At 42.0% G+C, this 19474-nt stretch overlaps 9 protein-coding genes and 1 non-coding gene across 10 annotated transcripts; 6 read left to right on the top strand and 4 right to left on the bottom strand.

The window, feature by feature from the left end:
- Positions 1-274: 274 nt before the first annotated feature.
- Positions 275-2086, bottom strand: IL334_004738 (centromere/microtubule-binding protein CBF5; the record flags this gene model as incomplete). The annotated part of the gene is made up of 5 exons (XM_062936454.1): positions 275-388; positions 467-1071; positions 1157-1769; positions 1847-1926; positions 1999-2086. The coding sequence occupies 5 exons, from the start codon at positions 2084-2086 to the stop codon at positions 275-277; spliced, it is 1500 nt and encodes a 499-aa protein (XP_062792505.1).
- Positions 2087-3875: 1789 nt separating this feature from the next.
- On the top strand, positions 3876-4198 carry IL334_004737 (uncharacterized protein; the record flags this gene model as incomplete). The annotated part of the gene is made up of 2 exons (XM_062936453.1): positions 3876-3895; positions 3964-4198. The coding sequence occupies 2 exons, from the start codon at positions 3876-3878 to the stop codon at positions 4196-4198; spliced, it is 255 nt and encodes an 84-aa protein (XP_062792504.1).
- Positions 4199-5367: 1169 nt separating this feature from the next.
- Positions 5368-6069, top strand: IL334_004736 (uncharacterized protein; the record flags this gene model as incomplete). Its single annotated transcript, XM_062936452.1, has 3 exons — positions 5368-5530; positions 5624-5697; positions 5812-6069. The coding sequence occupies 3 exons, from the start codon at positions 5368-5370 to the stop codon at positions 6067-6069; spliced, it is 495 nt and encodes a 164-aa protein (XP_062792503.1).
- A 688-nt stretch (positions 6070-6757) lies between these two features.
- On the top strand, positions 6758-7336 carry IL334_004735 (uncharacterized protein; the record flags this gene model as incomplete). The annotated part of the gene is made up of 3 exons (XM_062936451.1): positions 6758-6806; positions 6899-7022; positions 7123-7336. The coding sequence occupies 3 exons, from the start codon at positions 6758-6760 to the stop codon at positions 7334-7336; spliced, it is 387 nt and encodes a 128-aa protein (XP_062792502.1).
- Positions 7337-7804: 468 nt separating this feature from the next.
- Positions 7805-7919, bottom strand: IL334_004734. The gene has a single exon (XR_009999594.1). It is a non-coding gene; the product is annotated as a 5S ribosomal RNA (ribosomal RNA).
- A 1086-nt stretch (positions 7920-9005) lies between these two features.
- On the top strand, positions 9006-9753 carry IL334_004733 (uncharacterized protein; the record flags this gene model as incomplete). The annotated part of the gene is made up of 3 exons (XM_062936450.1): positions 9006-9045; positions 9101-9156; positions 9355-9753. 3 exons carry the CDS (start codon positions 9006-9008, stop codon positions 9751-9753), a joined length of 495 nt encoding a protein of 164 aa, XP_062792501.1.
- Positions 9754-10626: 873 nt separating this feature from the next.
- IL334_004732 (uncharacterized protein) lies at positions 10627-11253 on the top strand (the record flags this gene model as incomplete). Its single annotated transcript, XM_062936449.1, has 2 exons — positions 10627-10661; positions 10740-11253. 2 exons carry the CDS (start codon positions 10627-10629, stop codon positions 11251-11253), a joined length of 549 nt encoding a protein of 182 aa, XP_062792500.1.
- Positions 11254-11886: 633 nt separating this feature from the next.
- IL334_004731 (glycerol kinase) lies at positions 11887-14821 on the bottom strand (the record flags this gene model as incomplete). Its single annotated transcript, XM_062936448.1, has 8 exons — positions 11887-12201; positions 12269-12479; positions 12571-12687; positions 12776-13224; positions 13310-13442; positions 13523-13913; positions 13982-14181; positions 14244-14821. 8 exons carry the CDS (start codon positions 14819-14821, stop codon positions 11887-11889), a joined length of 2394 nt encoding a protein of 797 aa, XP_062792499.1.
- A 1119-nt stretch (positions 14822-15940) lies between these two features.
- Positions 15941-18561, top strand: IL334_004730 (uncharacterized protein; the record flags this gene model as incomplete). The annotated part of the gene is made up of 8 exons (XM_062936447.1): positions 15941-16784; positions 16869-16933; positions 16999-17068; positions 17135-17622; positions 17770-17971; positions 18107-18225; positions 18295-18372; positions 18478-18561. The coding sequence occupies 8 exons, from the start codon at positions 15941-15943 to the stop codon at positions 18559-18561; spliced, it is 1950 nt and encodes a 649-aa protein (XP_062792498.1).
- Positions 18562-18901: 340 nt separating this feature from the next.
- On the bottom strand, positions 18902-19356 carry IL334_004729 (uncharacterized protein; the record flags this gene model as incomplete). Its single annotated transcript, XM_062936446.1, has 2 exons — positions 18902-19109; positions 19346-19356. 2 exons carry the CDS (start codon positions 19354-19356, stop codon positions 18902-18904), a joined length of 219 nt encoding a protein of 72 aa, XP_062792497.1.
- Positions 19357-19474: the final 118 nt, after the last annotated feature.

The raw sequence follows: 19474 nt of genomic DNA, 5'->3' as shown, positions 1-19474 counted from the left end.
AAATGTCAAGAATTAAAGTAAATAGGAACGCAAAATCCTAAGCGTTTTGTACAGCAGTAGTAGTAACATGAAAGTAGTATAATGCTCAGTGACGGGGCAGAAACGATCCTCCCTGGATACGATGTGTCTCTTGACTATTCACTGTAGCAATGTGCAATGTGAAATGCAAGGAAATACATACAGTCATCCAAACCCAGATTGAAATACGAACCACATCGAGACACAGCAATTAATGATCTCGATGTCTAAAAAGAAAAGTCTATTCGAAAAGATATCATGCAGAAGCCTTCTTCTCTTTCTTCTCCTTCTTAGCTGCTTTCCTGGCGGCTCTCTCTTCTGCGGTCTCTTCTCGCTCTGCTCCATCTTCGGTCTTGACCTTTTTCTTTTTCTAGATGATGCCACAAAGAGTCAGCGAGAGAAAATGTGAATCGAAAACTGCAATCCTGAAAGAGGACACTCGACTCACCTTGTCTTTATCTTCACCTTTTGAAGGAGTAGCAGCGACTTCACTTTCCGTATCTCTCTTTCTCTTCTTTTCACCTTCTTCTATAGGTGTTATAGTCGCAGTTGGAGTGGCAGTAGCAGCGGCAGAGGGTTGAGGTTGAGTAGGCAATGTAGCAGAAGTACCTTCTTCAGTTGAAGCGTTGTAGTCAACGTATTCTTTATTCCAGTTTTGAGGAGTTACACCTGTGATAGTTTTACCATATTTATCTAATTCACCTTTTTTGATCATCTTCTTTTTCTCTTGAGCTTTAGGACCTAAACCCCATCTTCTAGGATACAAGTCTCTGTTCATGATACATCTTTTAACTTTTGCTACTACACCATGATCACATGAAGCCAGATCAACGGTTGACATCATAGCTATTCCAATTGCTATTGCCTCTCCTTTCGTGGTCATCAAAACGACTTCTTCGTTCACTTCAATATCAGTTTCGTATCGCAATAAACCGGGAATCATAAGTTTTGCTCCGTAACAAACTGCATTGACAGCTGAATCTTTAACGACAATTCTTTTGAAGTTGGTTAAAAGGGATTCTAATGGTTTAATGACTCGTCGCAAGTATGATTCTGATATTGGATATACGATAACAACGTCAGCAAAGATGTGCGGAATACCTTTCCAAGGTCTGATACACAATGCAAAATCACTCACCATCCCGAGTGTTGTCGTATAACCATTGAGCGTCCAAGACATCGTGCATTGAAACGATATCATCATTTTCACCAGTGATACCACTTCTTACTCTTCGAAGTTCTTGCATATGAGCACCAACACCCAATAACAAACCTAAATGTACACATAAAGTTCTGATATAAGTACCGGCTTCACAGCTGACCCAGAATACGGCCATATTTCTTTTGTTGTCGAATTCCAATAACTTTGATTCATAGATTGTTCTGACACGTAATTGTCGCTTGACAGCTGAGATCAAAGGTGGTCTTTGGAATAAAGCTCCAGTCAAAGTTTCTAATGCTCGAGGTAAAGCTTTTTCGTCTGGGAGGGTATCGTGGAATCTTACGACACAAACATATTCTTTTCCTGCTCCTTGTTGGGATTTGACTAATCTTGTAGCTCGATCAATACAGACTATCAAACACCCAGTTACTTTAGGATCTAAGGTTCCTGAATGTCCGGTTTTCTCAACTCGCAAGATTCTCTTGAGCCACGCTACGACTTCATGGGATGATGGATTGGAAGGTTTATCGAGGTTGATTACACCTGATTTGACATATGTCGTGAGATCTCTTTTGAGAGGGGATACACCCTATGTAACGTCAGAACATATATCAGCATGATTGCTAACGTTTTCGACGCCGACTGATGCAGATAAGCGTTACTTACAGTAGGAATGGGTGTGAAATGGGATGATCTAACTAAGAGTTTATCGTAATTTTTCAACAACAAGGGCCATTGAGATGTGTCTATTATGACAGAATGTTTAACGTCAGTCCCGTATCTCTAAGCCTTGCTCACGATTCAGACAGATAACTTACCAAGTTTCGGTGTAACCGCTTCGCTCTTAATAGCGTAATCTTCATTTTGTTGCAATTCAGTGACTTGACCGTTGGTAAGGGAAGTCATTCTGAGAATAAAGGTAAAGTTTAAAAGGTGATGGTAAAGGTAAAAAGGAAATCTACAAACTTCTTTTTGATGATCTCGATCGTAGATATCTGGTCGAGTTCGATACAGTCAGAAGGTTTGTTTTTTATCTATCTACTAATGAATGGATGAGATGTTACCAGCTTTCAAAAGAATGAAATGCCAAAGCATGAAATAATGGTGAAAAAGAGATTTTCAAGATTCTTCCTTTGGCATTTTGCGTTATTCAGTGGTGGAGTTCCCTTGATATCTCCGCTTCTGAATATATGGGATTACTCTTAACCTATATTTCCGTTCTTCGTTATCAACGATAAATCCGAATGTGGCAAACTCATGTTTCATATGACATCTGAGATATGACACAGCTTGAAATGTTTGACGGTCACCGAGGATTATGTGATGCGCTAGTGATCATCAGCATCGCATTTTGTACCTCGACTTTTGTCCCAGCAGATGGATCTGATCATGTGTATTCTCGTAGCAATTCAATGATTGCATTTTCTTGAATCAAGCCGAATATCTCGGTGAGGCAGTGACATGTGGATAATGATTCGTTATAGTCATGATGAATATTGTGCCGCTGTGCCATCCTGAATAATAAATATATAAAGACACAAGAAAAACCCCAATCGTATTGGATCTCTTCAACATAGAAACACTTCTTGAGCTAACAATTCCGAATCGATAAATCCAAGAAATCTGTTCACAAATCCATATATATCTGACGTCACAAAGATCATAAGAAACAACGCACATAATGAATCCATTCTCATTGGCACTATTCAAGTCATATTTCAACCCGTCTTCTAATCGTATCAACGGTAAGCGAGAATGTTTCTCTAGTATAGTTGATCTGGCTCAAGTACTGATAGATCTCTTTCAGAAGGTGATGAAACGAAATGTACGAAGAGGTCGCTTGTCAAGAGCGAGACAGGAACCGAAACAATGAGATTGAGGGGAGGATGCTGTTCTGCACGTGCTGTGAGTACCCCATCTCTTCACATATGATATGGTGACTCAAAGACTGACCCCCAATGATTTCATCTTGTGATTATGAAATAGTTCGAGTAAGTGTTTCATACCTATCAATCCACACTTGGGTTCTATATCCAGGACGAGACGCTGACACAGATTCGTAAATTAGTGACGAACCAAAACCCAAAAGAGGAAGAAGGAAGAATTACGGTGTGATTGCTGCTGCAGCAGGTGCGGCTTAGAACATTGTATCGTTATAATTGGTAGACAATTTTGATCGCATAACGCAGATAGAATGGTTTCGAGTAACCGAAGCATAAGACATTCGGCAAATGTATCCGTAGTATTGTATAGATCCCGAATAGAATCATGCGATGTATCATTATTCTCCTTGACTTGAATGCTCTTATCTTCGTGTGTGCCGAATCCCATGTTTACCTTCGGCTTCGGCTTGATGCGCGATTTCTCTTGGCTCCCATATCGTTTTTCTTCTGATGAACGAAATCAAGCACGTTCGTTCTAATTTTCTGACATAGTATCGTTTGTTCCTGTTAATGCAGAAACGACGCACTGACCTTCCCATGAATATATGCAGAGTATATCAATGTGAACAGGGCAAGCAGTGCAGAGGTAGTTATAGCCATTTCCCATTAGATACAAATAGATCACGCAGTTTCAGTTTTTGGTTTCATACGCCTAAACTCCAGACCAATCAGTGTTACAAGCGAAAGTCTTTGTACAGATAGGAAAATAGCAAAGTGGTCTGTTCATATAACCTAATTGTGATTATGATAACATGTCAGACCAAAACCCAAAGTAAGCAGACGGCTATTCCTCCGCAAGTAGTGCTTCAATCGCGACTGAATAGTTCTCATTAATCACAGCTCGCTACAAGATCCCTCATTCTCATCCGGCGCACAAACGCTCGACTATCCCGAATCGTTGCCTATCACTTCTCAGCCAGAAGCAGAAAGTAAACCTAGATTGAAACCTTTCATCGAAGCGCCGCAAGGCGAAGGTACTCGAAACCAACCTCTGGGCTCAGAAGCTCTAGGTGATCCTGTAGGGTGCGGTCCAGATCAATGGGGGAAATGGCTGATGGCTTGTGGTCGATGCTAGGAGTAATCTGTTATTTATGAGGAAGTAAAAATGATGTGGAGAATGTGTACATAGCGGCCTGAAGCAGGATTGATATGTGTTGTAGTATGCATCGTATTTTGTTTCTGTATTTTAGGGTCCTGTATCAAAACACGATTGATATTATGCTAAAGGCGGATGCAGCGTGTAGAGGAAGTCCTATCGAAGATTCAATGAGCCCGTGTTTGAGATATCCCGTCACTCCATGTGGGCTTCGACCTCGATGAATGCTTTCTTCACTGTATCGGAGTAGAACACGCGGCATCAAACCCCCCGTTTTTGACGAGTGACCATCCCCTCAATCTCATATGACGCGGGGTAAGGGTGATATTAAAATTATTGTCTCGTAAAAATTCATTTCCGATCTCACTGACCCCTGAAGATTTCATTTATCTGTTAAAATTCCACATGTCATCATCTCATTGATAGAAATCCTTGTCCCTCCGGGATCCATTCTCTCCTCGATCGATAAAGGCATATCTGGGGCACAGTTAGCCAAGAGGAAGAGCTTTAGCTCCGTTGCCGTAGAGTGATGGGATGTCAAGGGGGCATCAAGATTCCTAACAGCTATATTGGAATCAGCGATTGAACACTTACCTTCCTATCTTTCGTGTGAAAGGTGTATTTATATAAATAGAACAGATAATCTTTTGTCTTCCCAAGGAATACGTAAACATACGAACAAGGGGTGATCTAAGTTTCTTCCGAAACCCTTCACTGGGATTATTCCTACGTCAAATATAAAAAAGAACCTTTCGTTTGAAACCGCACACGATTCCATCCTTTTGATTTTGATATTCAGGATAATCGTTAAAACGCTTTTTTAAGCCTTTTAGCGTCGTTGATTCCTGTATCTTTCAATTTTTAGATTGTTGTCGTGCATAGCATCTTCTGTGTGTGTGTTCTCGCTCAAACCCCGATCACAGATATGTTTAAGCGAATTAGATGAATGGACAAAATACAAAGCATCAACAATACTCATCATTAAAGGTATATTCATCCTAAAATCGCCGCTCGATCCTCTTCTTTTTCATAATCCCAAATAATACAACATTGAGCTTCTCAATCCAACTCACCCCCGTCAACGGAAATAACAGTAAACATATATATAGAATCGAATGATATAATCATCACCGCCTATCACCTACATTATGTCGCTTCGAAGTGTATCACCGCAATCGTCAACAAATAGTATACCATCTACCTCCTCACATCGCATTCAACCTCAAAGGGTTGGTAGAGATAAACAACCTAGAAATATGTCTAAACACCCTTACAGGACAGAATTTCGGGAAAGGCAAGGATCAGAATCAGGTGAGTCAAGCTTTGTGGCTTTGTTTTCTTTCAGATCAGAATACTTGATATTCGTACTTTAGAATTTGGGCTAACACACTGAAGGACTGACAGATGAAAGTACCGGTCCTTACACCTCATCTCCACCACGTAAAAGTTTCTTTAGAAGATTGACATCGTTTTCGTGTGTGAGTACACCTAAACCTCTCTTCAAACCCCACTATTCCTGGGATCAGCGCATTGTTATCCCCGCTCCAGTATCCATATCCACATCGCTCGAGCTAACTAGCTTCATGGTATAGTTCGAATTCGATGATTCAGATCCAGTAGCCCGATATAGACCTAAACACGAAGAGATATTTGGTAAAAATCCAATATATCGAAATCAGCAAATACATCCTCGTAATCCAGAACAAGCGAGGATGATTCCATCACAAAATCAAAATCAAGTTAATTCTCGAGCACCGAATATTTTCGCAGGTGGAACGACGGGCGGTAGTGGGACCGCAGGCGCAAGTGCGGGCGCTGCAGCAGGTTGTGGTGGTGGTGGTGCTTCATGAAACCTTCATGGAGCTCAGCGAGTCAATGAGCATGGAAGGAAGATGCTCAGTCTGTATACATATAATCAAAAACCCCTATAATACTTTATTTAACATTATAATCAACCGATCAGCAGGTCTTTATAGATCGAATACATAGATTATAGGCAATCCATGTAACTGTGAATTTCTTGCTCGCTACTATGTGTTCTGAGGACATCACATCTCGTCTCAGCTCATCACAATATCGCTAACTGTCTGATACACTGCATTGGTTTTCTTAGCCATACAGCTCTCATATTTACACCATATGTTCGAGCGTATCAGTGCTCTTTATGTATACGGAAATAGCTCAAATAGATCTGGTTAACGATGATCGAGGCTGTACCCTGACTTTCTTTCAAAAGCGATCAAAGTGTCAAAAGTGGCTTCGTGCCTGATGGCCGTCTTGCCCGATATATACTTCTGTTTGTGAGAGATCTTTTGCCATTCAAGTCCCTTTTGTACACAGCATGAGATCCAATATAGGTGTATAGGTACAATGCACATTCAAGGGGTGTTTCAGTTTCAGAGCTCATTGATCGTGAATTGCTTTTAGTTATAAACCAGCATATGATGATCGTCTCAAGCGGTTCTCTGGACGTCAATTAGATATCCTCGCACTCGTCAAAGTCAAAATTATAAGCAGCTCGATGACAAAGACGATATCATGTCAAATCAGATGGTAAATATGCAACCTTCTCCCATGAGCGGAATGAGTGAGTTTTTAATTCTGAATTCCACTGGCTTCAATGCAGGTCGAGCTTGTACTCATGATTTGTCCCACCTGCCCATAAAACCTCTTGGATAGGTCGACAGGATATTATTAGACAGCCTACAGATAGAAGGACTTCAGACGATATATCAGTATTCAGCTTTACGGAATCTGTAAAGTCCGGTGGATGGTGTTGCTTCGGTAGCACCAGAACCAAGGAGTGAGTCTCGACATTCATTGGTAACTCAATGAAAACTTCTATTGGACTATGTGATAGCGAATTTTCCGCGGTTTACTAGCTAAACGATGCTCATGTATAGGATAATCGATGGCGCTACTGCTCCAGGAAGCCAGATCCAACCACCCAGGCTTCATGCATACAACGAAAACCCATCCCCATCGATGTCTATCCCGTCACCGGATGGTGGGTACAACGATTCTGCTTTTAGACCATATCAGTTTATGCCTAAGAGCGGTTCACCGCAACAGCGAGTAGTCGACGAAGAAAAGATGCGAAGCCATCCGAAGACGTAGATGGAGTATAGGTTGCAGCGTAGATCCAAAAGTGATAGATATACGGTGAATGAACTACATCGCCAGACGAAATTTATCATCACTATCTCTTACTCGTGTCTGTATCCATATCAACTGAGGTCGTCATACAGCAGCATTAAGTAGTCTGTACTGCATTCGAATCTGCAGGTCATGAAGTTGTTCAATTATTATTGACACAGCGGACTTGTAAACAGGGAATGCATAATGCGTCTGAGTGGTCCGTGTGTATTTCTGTGTGTGTGTGTGTGTGGTTTTGGCGTCTCAATTTCATTTGATTGATCGGAACATTTAAAAGAGATGAAACACGATACACCCATGTCCCTTTATCCCTTTTACACTTCTATATTCCCCTATCTTTTTCTTATCTTCTCCGTTGCAAAGCATTCTTCTTCCTCAAAAACAAATCGCTTTCTCTCCATTTTTTTTCACTCGATACCTAAAAAGAAAAACTACAGCACCCGGGATTCCCAAGTGGTCCCCCACCTTGGTACTAACCGAGCGATACCCAGCTTAGCTGCCCAGATCAGACGGGATGGGGCGTTTTCGAGGTTCTATGGCCGTAGATGAAGTACCGTTATAAAGCAAATGCCCTGATCAGGAAGTCCGTGCGTAAGGGAAATTGTGTGTGTGTGCATCAGGACAATTTGTGTGTACATCTGTGCGCATACACAAAACACACCGTAAAAAATAGTCCGAGAAGTGCAGGAAAGGTGGGCGTGGTATTTTCCCTGCCCCATCATTCCTCCTGATGAAATGACGATATAAACTCTGAACCAGAGCTGTGAATGAATGTTGGCAATTGATGACGAATAGATGCAGCCATTGCATGTCGTCGGAAATCAAAGATAGAGATGAATGCTTCGACTTCCGGGATCTTCTTTTTCCGTAAAAGCGGTACGTTGATCCAATCAGCTCCACTGTAAGGAAATTCCCTCAAAGTTGCAATTGTTCTATTCAACGGGAATGCCGAGCGTGTACAGTCATGCTTGCCGCTCCTCATCTTAACAATGTAGGTCAGAGGTTGATTACGGCCGTGTTTCACGATTTGTTCTGAGTACGAGTAGGGAATACTCGAGTAATTGACAAAAAGCAAGGAACCGGATATGCGAAATTAACCGTAATCAAGCGCTTGATAAGCTGGACAATTAGTCGTACAGACGTCTTTAACCTACCCGATGATATCGGAATGCACGTTTGTCATCCTTTGTTTTGCATTTTTATGGGATTCCATTCGTTTTGACATCCCGAATATGAACTACGGATGAGAAGTGAAAGCTCGGAAGCTGAGTCGTAGATCAATATGACGTATTGATGAGCTCTTCAGGAACAAAGCTATTCATGATTCACTCACACAGCACACGAGCACGTTTGATCAATCTTCAACGAATCAAAATCAGATGCAACCATCCCATCAAGGTTTTCACCGCTTCACTGTATTACATTCATCGCTTGTATTGACATAGCCGGATGTCCACTTCATGCATTCTCGAAAAGGTATAAATAACCCTACCAGATCATGATTCCTTTGTGACCATCGCCACCACTCTTGACACTTCACCCCCAACTCTCATCTCACTTCACTCCCACATAGATCATCTAACAAGTAACCCGCAATTCACTGTTGCTTGCTTATCCCAGCTTGAAGCAAATGGCCATGGCGAACAACAACAACAACAGAGACGTGAACAGTAAGCTACTCAGAACTCTAGGATGGATGAGCTGGGCTAACGTGATCATTGATAGGAGTCGATGATGGAAATCTTCGTCTAAGAGGTGGCGGCTGTTTCGGTTGGCTTTTCGTAAGTTTAATTATCTGGAAAGTCCTCCTTTCAATGACGATCAAGCTGATGAAACCACCTGCTGTATATAGCCAAGGTATGTTATCTTACAATATATGGAAGAAAAGACTCTTCTCTTCCCTGGAATCATAGATATCCCATCATTCTAGATACGCTCACGAGTACTAATGCGCTGACCACGATCAATCCAGACACAAGGCATCCACTACTCACATCGGAGCCGAAGAGAAACTATACCCACTAGTCAAAGATCCTGAACCTAAGCATAAACCTAAACCTAAACCAGCTTATACGTCTGGAGGTTACAGCAACGCTCGTTCCGATCCATATTCCTCATCCGCTGGAGCTTATGCCGGCAATCCCGGTATTCCGATCATAGTCGCTCCTCCTCCCGACATGTCCGGAGGTGGCCATCATGGACATCATTCGTCTGGTGGCGGTGGCGATACTGGTGGTGGAGGCGGTGGTCATGGACATTCCTCAGGTGGAGGAGTATCCTCCTGTGGGGGTGGTACTTCTTCGTGTGGCGGCGGCGGCGGAGGAGGAGGAGGGGGAGGAGGAGGAGGAGGATGTGGCGGCGGTGGTGGTGGATCTTAAGTAGAGGATCTTCACTCAAGACATGGCAAGGTAAGGATGAGTTCGGTTTCATAATCACTCCCTTTGATCGTCATTGTGTATGTACGACTTGTTGAAGAAAGATTGAAGTGAATGAATTTGGTAGATTTGTAATACCGAATAATGTGAGAAATGATAACGAAAATAGAAATTTGAAAAATAAAGATTTGTATATAAGTTGTATTCGTTTGTGAAAAGTTAATCTTAATGAAGAAATGTATTGTACTGTATCTTACGCTAAACTCGTCGTCGATGAATCGGACTGTAGAATTATGCTGTTGACTGATATACTTTCCATCAAGTATGATAGGCTAAATTCATCTCCTTGTTCGATAGAGATCGTGTACACGTTTGAACAGAGTCAGACTACGACTACTTTCTGCTCCTTGATATGGTGAAACAAAAGGTCGTCATCCCAACTTTGTTTGTCATTAAGCTCACGATGTCTTATAAAGTGGCAGCTGTCGTAGAGATAATTTCCTTCTCGTCAAACACTTACGACGAGTGATCTTGTATACGACACACTCGGGTGGTCATTTGTTCCCACAGTTCTGTATCGATCTATGAATGACATGTTGAATCTCATTTTCGTCCCCTGCCTTTACAACCCGCTGCCTTCTCAACAATCTGCCATTCTTTGTGATTCAGCATGAGTAAGTTCGGTCAGTTTCCACTATGAAAGACAGCCTTGAAACGCTTACGATATATGGCTAACGCTCTACTTCTAAAGTGTCTTCTAACAGATACCACGAGAACAAAAGGAATGTATTGAAATTAAGAGGAGGAGGATGTTTCCCTTTTTTGGATCAAGTAAGTCTCCTCTCCCCCTGGACCTGCGAACGCATGAACTGACTGATGAGAACTTTGACTTGTCCCTTCCTGCAGCTGAGGTAAGGACGAGTTTTTACACCTCACCTGATCCCATTCATCAATCTCATCCTTGAGCTAACTGGGTTCTTTGTGTACAGACTCAAACTCGCTGCTGCCAAACAAGGTCAGACTCCCATACTCCAGAACGAGCCATTCAACTCTAGCTCTTCCTCTCACAAGGAAAAGCAAAAGGAGAAGCGGAAAAGAAAGCAAAAAGAGACGATCAAATCTAAAACCAAGACCAAGTCCAAGCCCAAGCCCAAATTTGGTTCGCCTCCTACCAAGAGTAAAGTCATCGATAAGGACGGATCGAACGTCAAAGATAAGGGATCTGAAAATATTTCGGAAGGATCTCTTGGCGATGACTTGCGAAAGAGACGATTTCCAGAGAATGGGTTTGACAAAAGAGGAATACCTGATGAAGATAACCTCTTGAGCGGCATGGGTTCTGGAATGGGTTTAGGCATGAATACAGGTGCTTTGGCTCTGAGCTCTGGCTTGGGACTCGACCTTGGACCTGGACTTGGACCTAGAGGAATCGGTGGAACTGACGCTGATATCTCAATTGAGGGTGGTTCCGGTGGCAAGGGATGCGGAGGAGTTCAGAGGTGATTTTATCGGTGTCTGAAGAAAGATTTCGCTAGTTCGAAGGTTGATTAATTACGTATATCAGTTCCAATTGATAGTCGATATGAAAGCGAGATGATTTATAGCAAAGACGATCAAGTATAGAACATAATAGTACTCATACTCACTCAAACTAGTCAGATGTCAAGTCGTTCTGCAAAAGTGCTTATCTTGCGTCATGTCTAATGTTATACTATTACTATCGTGATCAAGAAGGACAAAAGAGATATATCATGACGAGTAAACATGAGGCTTTAATTTTCAAGAAGATCAATGAAGGATTTCGTCAGTCTTTCCTTATCAGTATTGTATCCCATACGACAACACAACTTAATACACATGCACTGTACAGTTTCTTATCCCCATTGTCTGTGAGTGCCAAAATGTGGTTTAATCGGATTGTATTTCTATGCATTTATATGGAAAAATCACTTCTACCAATGAACATCCAGTCCCCTAAGATAAATACCTGAATACCATCGAACTGATCATCGTCCCCTTCAATAACAGTGGTCCACAAATACTCTTCTTCCTTGACACACATCAATCAGAACATGCCTGGTGGTTTTTGTCACCGAGCGCTTCGATAAAATTTCAAGTGTAATCTCGAGTATTATTCTAGTGATCTCTAGATGGTAATCTACTCAAACCTCTTTCTTCTTCATATCTTTCTTCTTCTTCTTCTTCATCACCTTCTTCGTGCCATTTCCTAGCTCTATCAACCGCTCTATTCCATCCTCTTACGGCTCTAACTCTTTCTTTTTCTTCTAATTCAGGTTCAAATATATGTACACCTGCAGTGTTGACATCTGCCAATGTTTCAGGTTTGCTCAAATCCCATCCGAATAGTTTCAGAGCGTTAGCAGCGAGTAAAGCTGATCCTAGTGCTGTAGATTCCCTCATTGCTGGCCGAGCAACATTAAATCCTCCGATCTGTAAATGGTCGATATGTCAGTAAGACAGTAATCCCACATGTGGACAGGAGACGTCATAAACTCACATTAGCTTGCAATTGCATCGCCAAATCCGAGTTAGTCACACCACCATCGACTTTCAGTGTCTCCAATTTGGTATTACTTTCTTTCTCAATGACATCCAATACCGCTCTACTTTGATAGCAGACGGCTTCAAGGGTGGCTCTGGCGATATGAGCAGAAGTGGTGTAGGAGGTTAAGCCAATGATAGTTCCCGATGCTTCTCTGTCCCAGTATCTGCAAAATATCAAAGAAATAGATTATTAGCACATGCAACCTGACTTGTATATGGGCAAGAATGTGAAGACATGTTGGAGACATGACTTACGGAGCAAGTAAACCACTGAAAGCAGTGACGAAGTAGACACCTCCCGTATCAGATACTGAACCAGCGAGGATGTCCATATCGGAAGATTCTTCGATCAAGTTCATTTGATCTCGTAACCTATATCATGAAAATCATGTCAGAAAACAGCCAGGTTCACTTGATATATGGTGAAATATGGTCGATGATGGAAAGAGATTGTACCCACCATTTGATGGCAGAACCAGCAACCGCTATTGAACCTTCCAATGCGTAAACTGGTTTAGCATCTGGTCCAGCTTGGAAAGCAACAGTTGAAATTAAACCATAATCTGATCTAACACATTCTTCTCCAGTATTGAATAACACGAAGGCACCAGTACCATAAGTACATTTAGCTTCACCTTTTTTAAGACATTTGTTTCCTACTAGAGCAGCTTGTTGATCACCGACTATACCTGCGATAGGTACAGTAGTTAAAGGAGTGCCGACTGATTCACTGATAGTACCGTATATTTCTGAAGAAGAGACAATCTTGGGTAAGACAGATGGTCTGATTCCAAAGAACCGCAAAAGTGGTGGATGCCATTGTAAAGTTTTCAAGGAGATCAACAATGTTCGAGAAGCATTGGTAACATCCATAATGTGAAGTCCACCATTCTGTCGACCGGTAAGTGCCTACAGAATTTGGAACAAAGGGTCAGCGGCTGTGTTGCGGATTTCTAAGGTCAATGCGGCAAAGACGTAGAGGAATATCACTCACGTAGACAAGCCAAGTGTCGACAGTACCAAACATCAAATCGTCCTTCTCGTGAGCCTCATGAACTTGTCTTTGGTGATCCAACATCCATCGAAGTTTGATAGCCGAGAAATAGGTAGATAGGGGAATACCGGTGCTGCGTAGCGATGAATCCAGGATCATTATGATATAAGCCGAGAACAACTGGCAAAAACGTGGATGACAGACCACACTCACACATCAACGATACCCTCTTTACCCTTTCTTTTCTTATGGACATTTGAATCGCCATTCAATTGTTTAGCTGAACCTTTTTCAGCCAAACCAAGATTCTCTAATTTCTGATTCACTTTTCCACCCAACCCTTCTGCTTCTTCAGATTCCTCAACAACATCACCCTTCTCACCGAAGGCAGCCTCTTCACCACCTGTACCAATTTCGACATCTTTTGGAACGCCTTTCAAATCCTCTTCTTCTTCATCAATATCTAGACCTTCTTCTTCTAATTTCTTTTCATACTCTCTTACAACACCCAAAGTACGTGAATCATCCCATACTATAGCATTACACAATGGTTTACCAGTTGTTCTTGACCAACAAACAGTAGTTTCTCTTTGATTGGTGATTCCTTAGCAGACCAGAACGACATCAATATTGCTATACAAGCAAGACCTCAAGGATCGTTTTGACACTCACCAATACCCTTGATACTCTTTCTGGACCATCCCATCCATTCCAACTTCTCTACGGCCTTGTTGATACATTCCACCATTGCGTCGACCAAAGCTTCAGGATCATGCTCGTGCCATCCAGCGTGAGGTAAGATTTGTTCAAATTCAGTCTGGTGTTCAGCAATGATTTTAGCTCGTTTGTCAAAGATGATGAATCGGGTTGACCTATTTTCATTTATCCCTTTAGCAAGATTCATTTCGTTTTTTGGACATATGTGATCACTCACGTTGTACCACAATCTACTGAACCTATGAATTGACCACTTTTCAATTCTCTATTACCGTCTAGAACGCTAAAACCACCTGAACCTTCGAAGAAAGCTCTAGGAGCTTGAGTGTGGTCATTACCTAATGGAAGTGTAGGTGAACCAGCTCTTGAAAGTAATGAAGGTGTAGTTGGACCTGAATATTCTGTTCGTTGTATAGGTCTGGGTCCAGAAGCCATTGAAGATCTTCTTGAAAGAGATGCACCCCCACCTCCAACGGCAGCACCAGGGGTAGGAGGAATACTACCACCACCACCGCTGAAATATGATGGTTGATGTTGCATTTGTGGAGGACCTCCTTGTTGTGAAAATGATGGTCTACCGGAAGCTACTTCAGATAATCTTCTAGGAACAGGAGCCGATATACCTGAAATTGAAGGTCTTCGTGAATTTGCAGGTGACACTTGAGGTGAAGTTTCAAAAACAGGTGTGAATCCACCTGGTGTAAATCCACCTGCTACTCCGTTCGCGCTTGAAGCAAGCGGAGAAGGGTTCTTCATTGAAGACATTTGTAAATCTATAGCTGGTTGTCGAGACATCTTGAACGATCAATGTACCTTTTGTTTTCCTTGGACCAGAAAGGGATGCCGTTCTTGTAGCAATGTTTTGAAAGGTTTTGTTTGATTTAGTTACTCGAGAGACCGTAAATCAATGTCGGAAATGAGAAACGTAAAGGTAGTCTTTCGAAATTCAAATACGGATGAAAGGAAGAAGATACGGAGTTGGAGCGGGCCGGTGGATACGCTTGGGTGATTATTTCGTCCGATGAGAATATAGATCTGATAACAAAGGAACACAAAAAGTGGGTTATTTTTTTAATTGTTCCAAAGGTGTATACTCTGTCAGATATAAAGGTTCATAAAGGATTGAGAATGAGATGAATAATGATACTCCTCAATATGGGATTCGTGCTTGATACTAGTAGTAGTAGGGTTGGCTTTTCTACACAGCTCAATTTACAATCTCAGGTTTAAGCTTCTTCTTTCTCTCTTCTCTCTTCTCCATTCGTCCTTCTTTGTGTCCCCAGCCAGTAGAAACGTCATGTCCAGGGTATATCCTCGTTCTTTTTTTTTTCTCTCTTTATTTTTGTCGTATTAACTTACGCAGTTCGGTAAGTGCGGCAAGCATTTTATACAACCCCTGAACTCAATTATTTGTTACTCAGGTTATTACATAGACCTGTCCGGCCCGTTTCAACCGGGGTATCCCGGTGTCAAAAGCTTATGTAATGAGGACATTGAAATTCATGCCTAAATCGTCTAACCCCGAATAAAAGAGAAAGGGGCGAGAACGGGAGGTGGGGTGAATGACCAGCTCAGCCTGATAAGCTTGGGGGAACTTTGAGAAATGATATCTCGGCTTAGGTATCAGGCTCACGACGCGTAGAATACCAGTCAACAATAATACCCTTCGCGTGTTCATCTCATGGCATTTCATATTAGAGTTTGAAGGACGGTTAAACTCGCATTCATGGTATTTTGTGAAAGAACCGAGAGATCTCGAAGATAGTCAAGTAACCCCGACTTGCGATCTTGAGCAACTGAAGAGAACTATAATAATGAATGTAATACGATAACTGTCATTTCTGTTATTCCTCACCACAGCTTGAGGACCATCCACTTCTAGTGAAGCGTCAATCCGACGAAACGCAAAGAATCATGCCACCTAGAACATCGAGATCACCGTATGGAACATCACCAAAGCAAAAATGGTCAAAACAATTGCCGACATCTTCATCATCCGGATTCCCCCTCTCCACATCAAGCATGTTATCGCAGAATGTACCTCGACCCATACGAAGACCTAAGAAGATATTATACCTCATGGTCATATTCTTCTTGTTATATTGGTTCGGCATACGGCATGGATTAGGCATAGAGAGGATACCACCGCCCCCATTAGGATTTGCTGTTCCTGGAGGGAGGAGAGGAAGGAGATCATCATTGTTTTGGGGTAATAGAGGTACAGCAACCATATTACCTCCTCCACAAGGTATAAAAACTGAACATCCAATATATGAATTAATGGAAAAAGCAGAAACGAAATGGAACACTTTATTGAATTCACAATCCAAAACATTGAATCAAGCCGTCAATGAATATAAGAAAAGATATAAAATGTCACCTCCTGTAGGATTCGATATTTGGTTTGATTTTTGTCAAAGACATAATATCAAAATCGTTGATGATTACGATCAATTAATGAGAGATTTATTACCTCATCATGCGTTGAATCCTTCAACTTTCATAGCAAGAAGTAAAGCGTTGGAAGGTACAGGTTTCACATATACTTTGGATATAAGTAAACAAGCTGTAACTCTCTCAGGTGAAAGATCAATTGCAGCTAGACCAAAACATCTACAACGTTTAATAGGTGGCTTCATGAATGATTTACCCGAAGGTTTCTACTTGAGGATAACAGGAAGTGATCACGATACTGGAAGTGTGGTGTTGGGTAAAGACCAAAGAGAAAGAGCTATGCAATTGGTGAGGGAGGATAAGCGTGAGTACCGAACTAAGATCTCTGGGTGTAAGCGGGGCGAGCACAAGTACGAGCATCTGCTGACAATTTTGACGACTATCGAAGACTTCGACGAGGCAGAGCTCAAAGCACTGGAAGATCCAAATAGAACTCCAGCCTGGGGCTGGTTTGTGCGTCAGCTTTTCGACGACGGACTATATTTTGAAGCTAATGTCGCTTCCTTAATTTGTCATAGAAAGCGTGCCCTCTCGACTCTCCTGCCAACATTCGACCTGGAGCCGAGAATGCTACAGAGGATGTACTTCGTGAGTCATTTGGTGTCAACAGAATATACTATTGAGCTTCAACTGACACTTCATCAAATCGCACAGCCAAATCCTTCATTTTCGATCATTTACCTACAATGGATTTTTGTGAATATCCCGAATTAAAACGATTACATGGAGCCATGGCATTAGATTATTCCTATCGATCACCATCAATACTGAAACCTATATTAGTGTTATCCAAATTTCCCGGAGATGCAAGTTTTCAAACCACACCAATGGAAGCTTATGTCAACATCACAACGGAGGATGTACCTTTCTTAGGGACATGGGAAGAGAAAACTGATAATAGGTTATTCTGGAGAGGTTCAACAACAGGTGGCTATGGGGGACAAAGAGATTGGAAAGAATCACATAGGATGAGATTACATTTGATGGTAAACGGTCCGAAAGGTGGCGATACTTGGTGGAATCAACAATTAAGGGAAATAATAGTTCCAGATGGTGAAGGTGGTTATAAAACTGTTAGAAGATGGGAAAGAGTTTTAAGTAAAGCTTATGCCGATGTTAAATTATCGGGTCAACCTGTTCAAGTGAGTTAGATTCTTCCATTCTGATAAAACGAAAATAACTCCTGTACTCTGACTTATATATGCTGACATGTCAAATCCCCTTATCTCCTTATCTTGTTGACTATTTTCAAATAATATTTCCTCGTTCAAACGCTTCTACACACACAGTGCCCTAACGCTGAAGTCTGCCAACAAGTCTCCAACACCATTGAATTCGGTGATAAAGTATGGCCAGACCAAGCTGCCGCATTCAAATATAATCTAGACGTAGATGGTAACGGTTGGTCATCACGTTTTCATCGATTACTGAGTTCTGGAAGTCCTGTAATCAAATTTACAATGTTCCCAGAATGGCATATGGAGTGGTTGAGTGAGTTTAGGCCTTTGATGTAATCTGCAAAGCCCTTCGACCACAACTTCCCCCTTTTTCGGATCACACGATTGAATCTGCCTTGGTGAAGTGTTCATATCAACGCATATGCTGATGCGGTCTCATTGTGATCAGCTCCATGGTATCATTACATCCCCCTTAAACCGGATTATTCGGATTTATACGATATAATGGCTTTCTTTGTTGGTCCAGTCGATGAAGCTGGTAACATAGATACGACGAAGGGACATGATGTGAGCTCAAACTCTCTGATAATGTTAGGAATTGGTATATGAAACTGATATGTCCGTGTGATTCGATAGTATCTTGCCCAAAAAATAGGAGAAGCAGGGCAGAAATTCGCGTTGGAACATTGGTCATGGGTCGATATGCAAGCTTATGTGAGTGATTTCTCATTCCAGATGCAAACTCGAATCCATGAAAAGGGCAAAAGGGAAATAATGAAAGGACGTGGTGCTGACCGGTGGACGACCTTTACTACACAGACCTTCAGGTTGTTATTAGAATTACAAAGATTACATTCGTTAGATAGAGAAATGATGACTTACAAAGAACCCGAGGCTATGTAAAGCAAAGTTCGATTTGAGTGTCAAAGTTTTACCTTTTTTCTGATAAGTTCAGGGGATCAATCAACCATTAAGAGAGAAGCAGAAAATAGTAGAATATACGCATGATGAGTGATAATGACGGTAAAATGAAATACCGTTAAAATGTATTATAAGGGTTTATCAAAAGTTGAATAAATCAGCATGAAAATGTCTTTTTTGGGACAAGGTAAGGATAGTATAACGTTCAACACAAATGAAATGACTCCATCTATATATCATGCATTATTATCGTCACTCGTGAAGACAAATCACGGTCCTTGGTGACTAATACACATCGATGACCAAGTTTGACCTTATCGGGTCAAGAACCGCCCCCTCCTCCCCCACCCCCACCACATCCGCCTCCTCCTCCTCCCCCGCCCCCACCGCCCCCTGCGTCGCCACCCCCTCCTCCACCTCCAGAGCTATCAACAGCCAGGCCTGCCAAAGCACCTATTGGTTCTCCAATTTCGCCTATAGCCTTGCCTCGCCTCTTCCTCCTTTCCCTCGATCGTCGTTGTTCGGGTGTCCTACAACGAAATGGAGGGATGGATCAGTATAGAGAGCACGGAGTTTATCTTGGTTGAGATGTATTGAAGGGGGATCGGAAGGGGGATGAGTTGAAATGGAAGGTGAACAGAGGAGGAAGATTTAGGTGCCAGTCGGGATAGCAATGTAAGGAACAGTGAGTCGGCCAAAGATAAAGGTAAAGTTATAATAAAAAAGGTAAAGGTAAAGGTGCAGGAGAAAGTGGAGATTAACTCACTCATGCTTCATTATCTGTTGGATATGAGGTAATGGCTCCTGTCAATGATGTACCAGTTTGTGGAATCAGGACACCAAGACTCACATGACTGTTCAGGCAGCACCATATCCTTCGCTTGGGGGGTCTTGG

This window comes from Kwoniella shivajii, chromosome 6 (genome assembly GCF_035658355.1).
Source record: "Kwoniella shivajii chromosome 6, complete sequence".
Lineage (NCBI taxonomy): Eukaryota > Fungi > Basidiomycota > Tremellomycetes > Tremellales > Cryptococcaceae > Kwoniella > Kwoniella shivajii.
Note: the sequence above shows the minus strand (reverse complement) of the source record. Positions and strands in the feature narration are given on the sequence as shown.